Below are 12,581 nucleotides of genomic sequence, written 5' to 3' on the forward strand. Positions count from 1 at the left end.
TCCCAAATCTCACCCAGTCACTGCCAGAAGGGACACGACCATTAATTCTGGTGCATTCTGGAGATGGCACACCAAACAGTTAAAGCCATAGTCCAAATGTTTAACTGAATCTTTGAAATGAGCCTTTGCTCAAGGATCTGAGACTCAATGTATATTCCACACGGCAGGTCAAAACCTGATGTAATCTATTCAACTGTGACATTTGAAAGGAATGCTAAATAGCAGTGCAAATAATTTGTACATACTTTCATTCAACGAGTTGTCTCAACCTATAATATGCATTTATTGAAATCATGAAAAGATTGAGAAGATTGTTAATATACATATCATGTGTTGGCTGGGGCAGAATTTTTAGCCATATCATCTGTCAACCATTATTTTTCATTGAGGTCAGGGACATGATTTGAGCAACAGCTCAATTCCCAAGGAAAACAACAAAACGGACAAAAAAGGTCGAAAATAAAACACAATAGTGGTCTGGGTTCAAATCAAGTAAGAAAATCTTAAAAAATAAAGGTTTTATCAGAGCAGCAAAAGGGCCTGGTCTCTGAATCCCACTGGCCCAAAGGAAGAGAACTTAATGACCTTTCCTTGGAGTGTTTTGGACACAACACCCGTGTTCCCGCCATTGCCATTTCTCCAACATCCTCCTTCTTTCATGACAACAAATAAAGCCATCAAGCTACACAGAAGACAAGCATGTTTCCAAATCAACAATGACATCCACAATGTCCTGGTTCATGAGACTAGGTATCAGATTCACACTGGCGTAAAACACACACCTGTTTTCTTTTTTTATTTCAAAAGGGAATAACAATAAAAATAATCTACATCTGAATTAAACTGAGACAAATATGGAATTGAAATCCTTTATATTTTTTGTCTACAAAGAGTGTTTTATTCCCTTATGAAACAAAGATTGGTGAAACGATCCACAGAAACATGATTACAGACTGATGTTTTTACCTCTTCTTAGGAGAGTTAACTATTCATGACCTGAGATTAAATATGAACTTTAATGAAACAGATAAATCCATTACGTAGTGTAAAGGTGCATACAAAGCAATTGTATGCACAATAAGTTTGGGTAGTAAAAAAAAAAAAAGAAATAACAGTATAGTCCTTTTTCAAAAAAAAAAAATAAAATTTTCAGACGAGATCATTCTTTCCACTAATTCAATCTATGCATTGTTTTATTAAGCATGTGAATATGATTCTTATTGTGTCACCAATGTAGCTAACAGTGTCATGAAGAATGTATTTATTTTTAGGAATATTATACAACTTTATGAACCATGAATTAAATGTTGTTCAGATTAGAGCTTTTATGCCTCATTTTTTAACTTGTACTGCATACCAATATCACAAATCTGTAAGACCTTTGACCTGCGCATCAGCATCTATTTCTTAATGCGTGCATACTTAATCCATTGGCTGGATGATCTCTAAATCTGTGATTGACAAAAATACTCTTGAAAACAAAGCATTGTTAAATTATCAGTTACTTCAAGCCTATTTTGAAAATAACGGTTGATTCCGACTGGAGAATTTCCTGATTAATTGCTTGTTAAGGTAAATCCTATGATGAGAAATGTCCTTTTCCATGTTTCATGTTTCTTTTTTTGCAGTGATCATTTATGCTGTGGGAACAGTCTCTGGAAGCCATGCCTGTGGATTTAACAGTCCCCATGTAGTTGAGGTGCTTGATGGAGGGATTCACCCAACTTCCTGCACTTAGGCACCCCAACATTGCAGATCACCCTGACCCTACGTCAACCCAGATGGGCCCATGTCAGACGCTGGTGATGGAGGCAAGGCAGTTGGGGGATTTCTGCAGTTTCTCAGGTTGCGTGGTAGGGGGCTCTGGGATTGCACGGAAGCTGAATGGGGGGCCGATGCTGGTGGTACCCATGTGGCCTGGACTTAGAGCCAGATTCTGTCGCCGATTACTCTCCACAATACTCGAGGTGTTGGACGCCAGGCTTTCCCGTGTGCTGAGAAAGTGGTGGAAGTGGGGAAATGACCAGAGAAAAAAAGAGACAGAGAAAGAAAAAGAGTAGAGTTTAAGACAAGATAATGGATTCATTATTTTGTAGCATGAGAAACTCAGTAAACCATCGCACAAGGCCTCAGAAAGAGAAAACACATAACCTCACCCTTACCTGTGGATTCACTCTGGTTTGCATCATTGTTCAGCTTTTTAAAAACAGTGTACTCCTTTATGACAACAATAATATGTTCAAGCAACTATACCACAAGCACTGACAGCCAACCATAAGAAAGACGATATAGGATATATTTTAGGGAGAAAAGGTTTGAAGGAATAAAGGAATCATTTGACAAAATATTAAATCATCATTTACTCATTCTCATGTTCTATGGCTGTATTCCACAATGTTTCCACAGAAAACAAAAGGAGAAATTTTGCAGGTGCTTTACCTGCCTTTGTCCATGAAATTACAATGAGTAGATACTGAAGCTTACACAATTCAAAATGGACTCAAAAGCACCACAAATGTATTATAGGTCTATATGATTATGTTAAATATAGACTGTAATTAAAATTTTTATTCACTGAAAATCTACACATACTGTAGCTCTCCATAGTGCATTCATGTAGAAGTAGCAAATGTGTTCAAAAGCATTTAGTTATTTTGTTTCTTGTGTTTTATAAAGCTTGAAGCTTTCATTGTAATTCACTGTAATTATATAGGGGGAAAAGTCATAAAATACCTTTTTTTGTTCAAGTTTGGAATGACACAAGGTTAAGTAAACAATTATATTTTTGTAATAACTAGTTAGATTAAACTCAGATATTATGTTATTACTGCACAAAGAAACATGTTATGGTTTAGTTTTTTTCTTTTCTTTTGCACATCCCACTTTGTATAATTGCATTACTAGCTCTCATCAATCACAAACTAAATTATGTCTATGCACAAGTGCTATGCTGGTGTTTTTCCAGGAGCTGTAAAATGACATCATCGCTAATGTGATGAGTCATCCAAAAAATAGTGAATGATTGTGTGTGTGTGTGTGTGTGTGTGTGTGTGGTTGTTCATGTAGACTGCTAGGGGTCTTAAAATTAGAGACATGTGGCAGTTTGTCTTGCAGGTTTTGTAGCTCCTTTACAATGTGACTGGGGCACAACTACAATTTATGGCCTACTTCTATTATCATCAGTACACGATTGTAGAAAGGACAGTAAAATACATTGCATTACACAAATTTTCAAAACATCACAAATAAGTAAGGATTTCGATTCAATACAAAAATAAAATTCTGTGGGATTTTCAGTGTAAAGCTTGGTTCTAACAAACTGACATACCAGTCAGAAAATAAGATCATTATGAGGTCAAAATTACTAGAGCCTTTTATGTTAAGTATAAGACATTTCCCTCTAACATAAAGTAATTCAAAATACAGGTAAATCACCAGGGATGAATATGAAAATTCCTTCATATTAACATTCTATATTTGCCTGTATTTTATGGAGTTTTCTTAAAGTGTATTGTGAGGAGTAGAGGCAGCACATGTGCAGAACATGTAGGCTCTCTCAGTTATTCTACCCCTGCCATATCTCTCTGAATGAGTCATACAGACACAAGGGGTCTATTTTTAGCAGCTGAAAAAAGTCTTCACCCTCTCACTCATAAAGGGCTTCTGTTTAAACATACACAGCCCTGGGAAACCCACTTAAATGCTGTCTGTGCTGGTTTGTGGCCTTGGCAAAGAAAAGGAGGAAATATAACGTGCCATACATCACAGTATAAGATATATGTATACGTTACTATGTGCTTCAGATCAAACATAAAAAAAAATTCTAAAACAAACATATTAAAAATGACAAAGGGAAAACAATATTTCATTTTGTGGGATGTCAGAGAACTAGAGTGGATTCTAACATATTAGCAATTTATATTTTCTGGTGAGCATAATGTTATGTTTTATATCCTCAATAATTAACAATCTTATGTCTTTGGTAATAAGAATTTAAATTTTTTTTGATGCATTGAAGAGAATATACACACAAATATGGGTTTTCAACTGTAGCACCTTCTGTCTATGAAGTGAGTACTTACCGAGGGGAGTTAAACCCACTGTCTACAGTCACACTACTGCTGTCCATGCTGTCCAGCCGGGCCGAGTGAGCCGACTTCTGGCTGTTATTATTCTCGCTCTCCTTAGGGCTGAGCAGAGTCAAGTTGTTCTCAAACTTCCGCTGTAAATCACACTCTTTCTCCCGTTCTAGCAACCACTGCATGGTCCCGCCGCCTCCAACACCGTCTCCGGCCCCTGCCCGCCCCTTTGCTTCTGTCGGGGCAACCTCTTTACGGGAGGCCTCCTCTGCCTCCTCCTCATCGTCATCATCTGACACGTTGTAATAGTCAAAAGCAGCTTCAGATGTGGAGGGAGCACCCTGTTCTGTGCCGGTTGGTGCAGGGGCAGAAGCAGACAAAGTGGTGGAGTTCGGTGGCTGTTGGGTCTCCAGAGTGTCAAGGACCTCGGATGATTTCATGTGCGGAGTCTTACGCAAAGTGCCTGACTTTGAGTAGCTACTGTCCACATAGCTCATAGTCAAAACATTGTGTGGCGGTTTGAACAAAGTGTCCTTACTAAAAATCTCTTTCCTCTTGTCCACCCCGCCACCAGTGCTACCACCACCTCCCCCGCCCCCTGGGTCAGTGTTGTGTTGGTGCTGTATCAAACGTCCATTGGGCATAGGCTCAGGTGTCTGGCTTGGTGTGGGTTTGCCAGAACCATTGTGCCCCTTGGTGGATGAGTCCTCTTTGTACTCCAAGGGGTGAGGAGAGGTGAGGTGCGGTGTCTGTCGGTCAGCTGGAGAGCCCTTGCGGATTCCGTCAGATGGGGTTAAAGTGTCATGGTCAGATTTGCCCAGAGGCAGCGGGGCAGTAAGGATTGTTTCATTCGATGTATTGCACTGAAAGTAGTCATCAGCCAAAGGCTTCGGCGACAGGGCCTTCAGGTCACTGTAGGCTGGGAGGCTGTCCCTGCTCTTGTTCCGTTCTAGAGGGCTGCAGAGCCTCGAGTCATCTAGACTCAATTTGCCCATATCAGGTACAGACATTTCAGAGCTGAACTTGGCAGCAGAAAACATGATGCACGAGTAGTGTGGGGCCTTCTGAGAGGAGGCCCTCAGTGTCCCGTCATCAGTATAGTAGCGGCTTCTGTCGTCAGGACTGCAGTCGTAATCCTCAACCGTGCCAAGTGTGGAGCTCCCACCTCCCAGCGGGCCCTTGGAGTTGTCCATAGAACGCGATCGCTCTTTTGCCTTGTCGGGCCGCTCATTGCGTGACTTGCGGTCCTGAGTGTGGCTGTGGCTCCGGTGCACTCTAGAATGTGATGTTCCACGTGAAGGCTCAGGGAAAGGCATCTCTGTCCGCCTCTTTGCGAGCTCCCCCGAAACATCCCACTCCGGGGTAACAGGAAAGTGTGACTCAGCAATGTTGGGGTTGCTGTGGACAAGGTAGGCACCACCGCTTCTGCGTTCCACTGTGTACATTCCCTCTCTTGGCGAGCGTACCAGAGAGTGACTGAAAAAACGGTAGTCCCTCTCCAGGCTGACTGCTGGCAGGTCCAGATTGGAGCCCTCAGAGGGGTCTCCCCGAGAAGCCCGCGTCTTGCTGTGCGAACGCGACTTCCCGTGTGGCACGCGCCGGTGCCCTCGGCTTCGGCGACTGCGGGCACTGTGCTGTGCAGAGGAGCTGGCCTTGCAGCGCTGAGCTCGTTCTTCTTCCAGCCGCTTCATGACAGCTGTGTGACGGGCCACGTTCTCCACCGTCAGGTCTGGGTTGATGCGGCGGATGATCTCCATCTCCACCTCACGTGGGATCGCTGCAGCAGACGGTGTGTCATCGTCCCTCAATGGCCACTCCTCTGGAGGGAACTGTGCTGAAAAGGTAGCCAGCTGTTTGGTCTTGTCCTTCTTCAAGCTCAAGCGGAACAGCTTCAACCCAAACTTCTTGGACTGCCTTTCACTGCTGCCCCCACCGCTGCCCTCCTTCTTCTTGGTCAGTGTGTCTGTCTTGTAAGGGAAGGTAGCGGTCATGCTCTTGCTCTTGTCTGTGGGGTCAGGTGGGTGCTGAATGGCAGTTGGGGGGGGTGGGGGTTGTGGGTATGAAGGGGGATCACCTTTGGGTTCTTTTGGGGATTTTCTTTGAATCGTAGAGGTATGAATGCTGGGCACCTCATCGCGGTAGGCATTATAGGAGTCGCAGTGGTTCTTAGGGTTAGGCCTTTCTCGTATGCAGCCAGAGGTGGAGGGAGTGATGGTTCCAGATTGTGGCGATGTGCATTGCTGTTGAGGTGGTGGCTGCTGTTGTTGCTGCTGCTGCTGTCGCTCTGGATGCCGCTCGTCCAGGTGGTACCACTTGCTATTGCTGCGGATGAGGGAGGGGGTGATGAAGTAGGTCTGTGGAGTAACAATGAAGTAACCTTCTGGTGTGGGGTAGATCTTTCTCTCCCGTACCAACATGTTCAGCGTGTGCCGCAGGATCTCTGGACTCGGAGTGGGCACACCTGAAGACAAAACAACCGCATGTAAATTTCATAATCTTTTACATAGTGCTAATGAAAGTGCTGACACAAACTTTTTGGCTAACATTTTGATATGATAATAATAAATCTTCAATCATCAATACCAATTAATATTTCAAAGGAAAAGCTCAACAGGCAAACACTTAAATGTGAAAAAGAGTGCAAAGAGGGGGAAAAAGAGTGGAAGGGGGAGTAGCAGATTAGTGGGTTCATGTTGATGTCAGCATTATCCAGAATTGCTCTGACATGCCAAAAGTAGGATTAACCGTGAGTAGCTGTGATCACAAAAATAACTACAGAAGGCCAATCAAAAGAAGAGCGTTGTTGCTGATTTATGTCACCACCAATCACAACACACCAGTCATTACCTCATCTTTCATCATCACATCTGTAAGCCCCTCAATGTAATAAGACAAAACCTGCCATTGTGACCCTCCTTCATAAGAACTCGTATGATAATAAAATAATGCAATAATAATATTAAAATACCTCCTAATAATTTCAAGAGATTTTACAGTATATCGTGTTTTATCCTTATTTCATTAGACTGGAAATTTGAACTCTTTAAGTCTAAGATGTTTGAGCTTACTGTTCACTAAGAAGTCAGACTGAATACTTGTATAACAATGTTATTGATGTAAGACAACAGAAACACTTTATCAGAAAGTAATGTTAACAATTAGTTAATCATCAATTAACATAATTTAATTTATTAAGGTCTATTTTGTTGTTAGAAGTTAACCAATTTATGGGCCACTTGGAAACCTTCATGGAGCACCAGTGAACCACAGAACATATTCTCAATCTCATATTTTGAGATCCACTGTGCTGTGCTTTCAAAGTATGCTTTAGAGGTAATATATTTATACACAATTAAGATGGCTAAATTAGACACTCAAAAATATATATATCATTTGTGGTAAGGCCCAGTACTGTGAATGTCTCTCTTAGGTTAATATAACATGTGCAAAATAAGTAAACATTGCCTGTAACTCACAGACAAGGAGCACTAACAGGGTAGACTGCACTGCACTGCACTCAAGTCCTCACTTCACCCAAATCAGCTTTTCAGCAATCTTAATCACAGAAACACACACAACGGATAAAGGAGCAGATAATCTGTAACTAGTCAGGGTTAAGTGTTGCCTGCCATTACATCATACATTTCTAGTTGTCATACCAACATGACGCAACTCAGAGCCTACGTTCCCTTTTTTTTTTCTTCTTCTTTAAGGGAAGCAGACAGACTCTTTTCAGGTAAAGTTTGCACACTTTGCACTTTGATTGACTGACTTCTCTGAATAAAGCTGAGCAACGTAAGGTGTACAACGGACCTTTTCTCATTTTTAGATTATATTAAATTTTAGATGTTTTCTTTTAATATTTTAATGTACATTTAAAATGCTATATTTACTTTTTTCTTACCTTGGCATTAAATTACAGTAAACAATATTTCTTATAGTGTTTCAAATACAAAGACTGAGGGAGTATATTTTTTTCGGAGCAAATGGAAATGAGAAATATATATATATATATATTTGTTGTAGTTTCCCTTCACCACTATAGAAGTTTACCCAACTATGACAACTTCTGCTTGAAATGTGAAAATAGGGTCAATCTACAGAGATGACAGAAAATAATGGACATTCAGCTGTTTTTAAACTTTTGGAGTTTATAGTGTCATAATGAATGGAATTTCACCAGTACCATGAAATTGTCTTGTCCACTCCAAAACAGTCACATAATCAGAACCAATAAAAAAATACTGATTATGGATTTAACCTAGTACTATAATCTCAATAAATATAATGAAGCCAAATACTTGTGGCTTCTGCAAAATAGCAATGTATCAGTCACTAATATAACAATATACCGATATATATAGTTATACAATTTTTTAGGATGAGGATTATCCCAATAAAACTTAAATACTTTTCTATTATCTTATAATGACACTTAATATAGTTACAGTATGTCTATTATAAAATACAGTTAGAGTGTTTACAGCACTCATGTGTGTGTGTGTGTGTGTGTGTGTGTGTGTGTGTGTGTGTGTGTGTGTGTGTGTGTGTTCATAAGTGTGTCTGGAGGGCTACCTGGGAAGCAAGTGGCAAGGTGCTCCATCAGCGCATCTTGTGTGACAGGCTTGCGGGCAGAGTTCATGGCTGAGATGGCCAGACACAGAATCTCTCCCAGTGGGATGAACTGAGACTGACTGATGGGTGACATACTGATTGGAGATACATCGCCTAGAGAGGAACACACACACAAAATAATGTTCAGTCCTACTATACAAGAACATGCTTGTTTGGCAACTCACTGGTCATTAAATGTCACCTTTTTTAATGCAACACAAGCATATAAGAAAATAAAAACCACATAAGATACTGATATCTCCAACAGTATTAACGTGGGATCAATGAAGATGGAGAGAGGAGAAAGGATTTTTCAAGATGCTATATGGTCACAACAGTAGCGTGAAAGTTATCCAAGGTGTTTGATTGCGTGTTGTCAAATGTGACCTTATACTGACGACTCAGCAATAAGCCCCTCAGCCTGTGTAGGCAGAAAGACCCCAGGCCATGCATCAATACTGATCCCCAAAAAACACCCATGCATATTGAATTTACTAGAAGCACAACTCAGAGCAAATCAAACATGTTACATCACATAATACATTTGAGATTAGACGTCACTTTCCTGCATCTGAATGTGAAAAAGAGTGGAATGACTTTTAAAAAAGAATTACCCACTGTTGTCCAGCTCATTGTAAAACAAATGTAAAAAAAAAAAACCTTTTACTTTACTATAGAGTCAATTCTCACTATTACCCAGTTGCTTATTAGCGTTCCTATTATTAACATATTGGCTGTTTATTAGTACTTGTGAAGCACATATTCTGCATGACAATATTCTACATATCTAAACGTGCCCAATTCCTAAACTTAACAACTACCATACTGAATATTAATAAGCAGCAAATTAGGAGTTTATTGAGGCAGTATTCATAGTAAATGGTTTGTTAATAGCGAGAATTGGACCTTAAACTAAAGTGTGACCAAAAAAATCATATCCACTACAGTAAACTGCAAATGAAATATGACATAACAAGCACATATATGCTTACAAACTCCATGTATTCCCTGTGTAAAGGTTACAAACAGTTTAATAGTGAGAACTGAGTCAGCATTATCCAAACCGGGGATGAATATTGTTATGGATCATTTATACAGTTATTCATACTGAAATGAACTCTAATTTGGGGATGAGATGAGAATTACAATGTATAGTTCTTTACCACTGTTCATGAAACAATCATAAATGATACACTTATAGCTTGAAGAGATTTAGCTTATGAACAGCAACAGAAACACTGATCTTGAACAAAAACACTTTAAAATCAGCATCCATAGATCTGTATTGAAAGAAACCACAAAATATCTCCAGAAAAACATATTTTTTACTCTGAGATAAGCCTGAACGACTCCTTTTACCTTTAAATATTATGCTATGCTTAAATTTTTAGCTCAGCATGCTAAAAAAAACATAAAACTGGTCCGAGTATAGCGTAAAGGGCAACAAAGGGTCTGAAGCTGCGCTGCTAACACTGCAGGATGCAGATAGGATGACATCATCCACACAGAGCTGCTGGTCTCCTGGTGTGTGTGTGTGTGTGTGTGTGTGTGTGTGTGTGTGTGTGTGTGTGTGTGTGCATGTACAGCAGGCAAAAGACCATCACTCAAATCCCAGTTGTGTGTCTCACTGTTTAAGTAGAGCCTGTACAGACAGCAACGTGCTGCTCGTAACCCTCTAAATGACTCACGGAGCATTAGTGACTGATGGGGAGGCTGCTAGCCTAGCGTTGTTTTTGTGAGGTATCAGCATGCTAGAGCTAAATCCAGTTGCTTTCCTTTATGAATTTTATTGTTTTTACTTTAGTAGGGGGAAGATAGCGGGTGTGTGAATGTGAGAGAGAAAGAGACCCCTCCCTCTGCTTCTGTGCTGCAGCCATCAGAAAAGGCAGCTCTGGTGAATGGACACTTACCCAACATGCTCCACTCCACACAAAGACAGGAGAGGTGTGACCAATCACAAGCAAGCTTCATGCACACCTTTTTTTTTACTCTCCTCCAGCACTGATCACTGGCACACACACACACACATCTGCTTGCTCTACCCTCTCCTTCGTCTCACACACACACACACACAAGCTAGTAGGTGGCCTGGTGAATTTGTTGTTATGGCAACGCATCCCAGTTGCTCTCTCTTGTTCCTCAGATGTGTGCTACGCCAGGATTTCTCTCTCTCTCCAGCAACCACTGTTCAGTTCTTCCTGTCTCCATTCCTGCTCTTGTGCTTCACACTCAATCTTGTTAATGAAAAATTGAGGAGAGCATGTTGGCTGCAAGACTAAGCAAAACCTGCTCAAACATAAGGCCCTTTAGGTAAATAACAGCTTTTATATACACAAACCCCATCCCTTATTCTGTGGAGTAGTATATACAAATGTAAAAGTAGATAATATAGATTTTTTTATATAAACAATTAATATGTTTGGGGTCAGTTGTGAAATTAATGCTTTTATTAAGCATGAATGCATTAAATTGATCAAAATTGCAGTAAAGACATTTATAATGTTCCAAAAGGTTTCTATTTTTTTTCCAATACTGTTCTTTCAAACTTTCTATTTATCATTAAAAAAATGATAATAAGAAATGTTGAGTGCTAACTCAACATATTAGAATGATTTCTGAAGAGCCTTGTGACCCTGAAGACTGAAGTAATCTTAGGTGTGTCGAAAAAAACCTGTTATTTTAATTGTAATATTATTTCAGAATATTACTGTTTTTACTCTATTTTCGATTAAATAAATAAAGTACTTCTTTTAAACCATTTTAAAAATCTTACAGATATAAAATGCATGGTTATTATTCTTCCGCCTATTAATAATAGTGTTCCTGTGGCTCAAGTGGGAGAGCATTGTATTAGCAGCGCAAGGTTGTGGGTTTGATTCCCAGGGAACACGTTAGGTATAAACTGTAAGCCTGAATGCACTGTAAGTCATTTTGGATAAAAGCATCTGCTAAATGCATACATTTATTTTTAATTTAATAAGAGTGTAGTACAAAAAAAATATCATGTTTAAATCCATTCCACATGTAATCTCTTTAAATCCTCAATCTCAGTGTTGCCAGATGTATAATACTTATTGTAATTGTACAATAATTTTGACCTGTACAATGCACGATCAATAATGAAAAATCCCCTGATGTAAGATAATTTCAGAATTTTATGATACTTCAAAGGCTTTTTATACTCACTGATCATGCACACATCAGATTGCATTAAGAATGCAGGAGGGTGCCCTGCTTTTAAGCTAACGAGCAGTATTGAGGTCCATGATGGCATCAAATCTGTACCGCAAAAGGACGCCCTCAACATCTGGCAACATGCAGGCTTCCAATGACAGCGACTCAGAGGTCCAGTTTAGATCCTTCATACTAAGGTACGCTTAGTTATTTATCTATTATGATAATTTGCAGGTCATTTCATAAATCGCTGTATTCTGTACATTTGACTTGTGTATGATCATTTTCTTCCAAATACGATACTTTTGAGCTTCTGGTACAGTACTTGGATATTTCCATATCTGGAAACACTGAATTTCATAGCACAAAATACAGAAGTTAGCTGATTCCATCTGTGGCTGGTCATCATCAATAGTCATGGGAAACAGACAGCTATGACACCTATGATCACAAACAGGAATATGAATAGCACAAACAAACAGCTTACCTTGCATAGAATTGTACACTTAAAAAAAATGTAAAATTAAAAAAATTAAAAAAAAAATTTATTCTTCTGTTCTGTTTGGGGTCAGAGAGACTCCAAGGCTGTTTAAACAGCTAAAAAACATATTTAACATCATATTACCAGGATGATACTATGATTAGAACTGATTCTAAACAATTTAAACTTGATTCAGCCAAACAGAAAGAGAACCCAAATGTAAAACATAATGC

At 39.7% G+C, this 12,581-nt stretch overlaps 1 protein-coding gene across 2 annotated transcripts in view; it reads right to left on the bottom strand.

Annotated features, from left to right (window-relative positions):
* Positions 1-1,175: 1,175 nt before the first annotated feature.
* stox2a (storkhead box 2a) overlaps positions 1,176-12,581 on the bottom strand; it is a 47,644-nt gene continuing 36,238 nt past the window's right edge. For both annotated transcript variants that reach the window (XM_059554336.1, XM_059554337.1), the window contains exons 2-4: positions 8,655-8,807; positions 4,083-6,540; positions 1,176-1,994 (exon numbers count right to left, since the gene is read on the bottom strand). In XM_059554336.1, the coding sequence (XP_059410319.1) occupies positions 1,793-1,994; positions 4,083-6,540; positions 8,655-8,807 (2,813 nt within the window). In that variant the 3' untranslated portion in view covers positions 1,176-1,792. The remainder of the gene's footprint in view (positions 1,995-4,082; positions 6,541-8,654; positions 8,808-12,581) is intronic.

This window comes from Carassius carassius, chromosome 7 (assembly GCF_963082965.1).
Source record: "Carassius carassius chromosome 7, fCarCar2.1, whole genome shotgun sequence".
Lineage (NCBI taxonomy): Eukaryota > Metazoa > Chordata > Actinopteri > Cypriniformes > Cyprinidae > Carassius > Carassius carassius.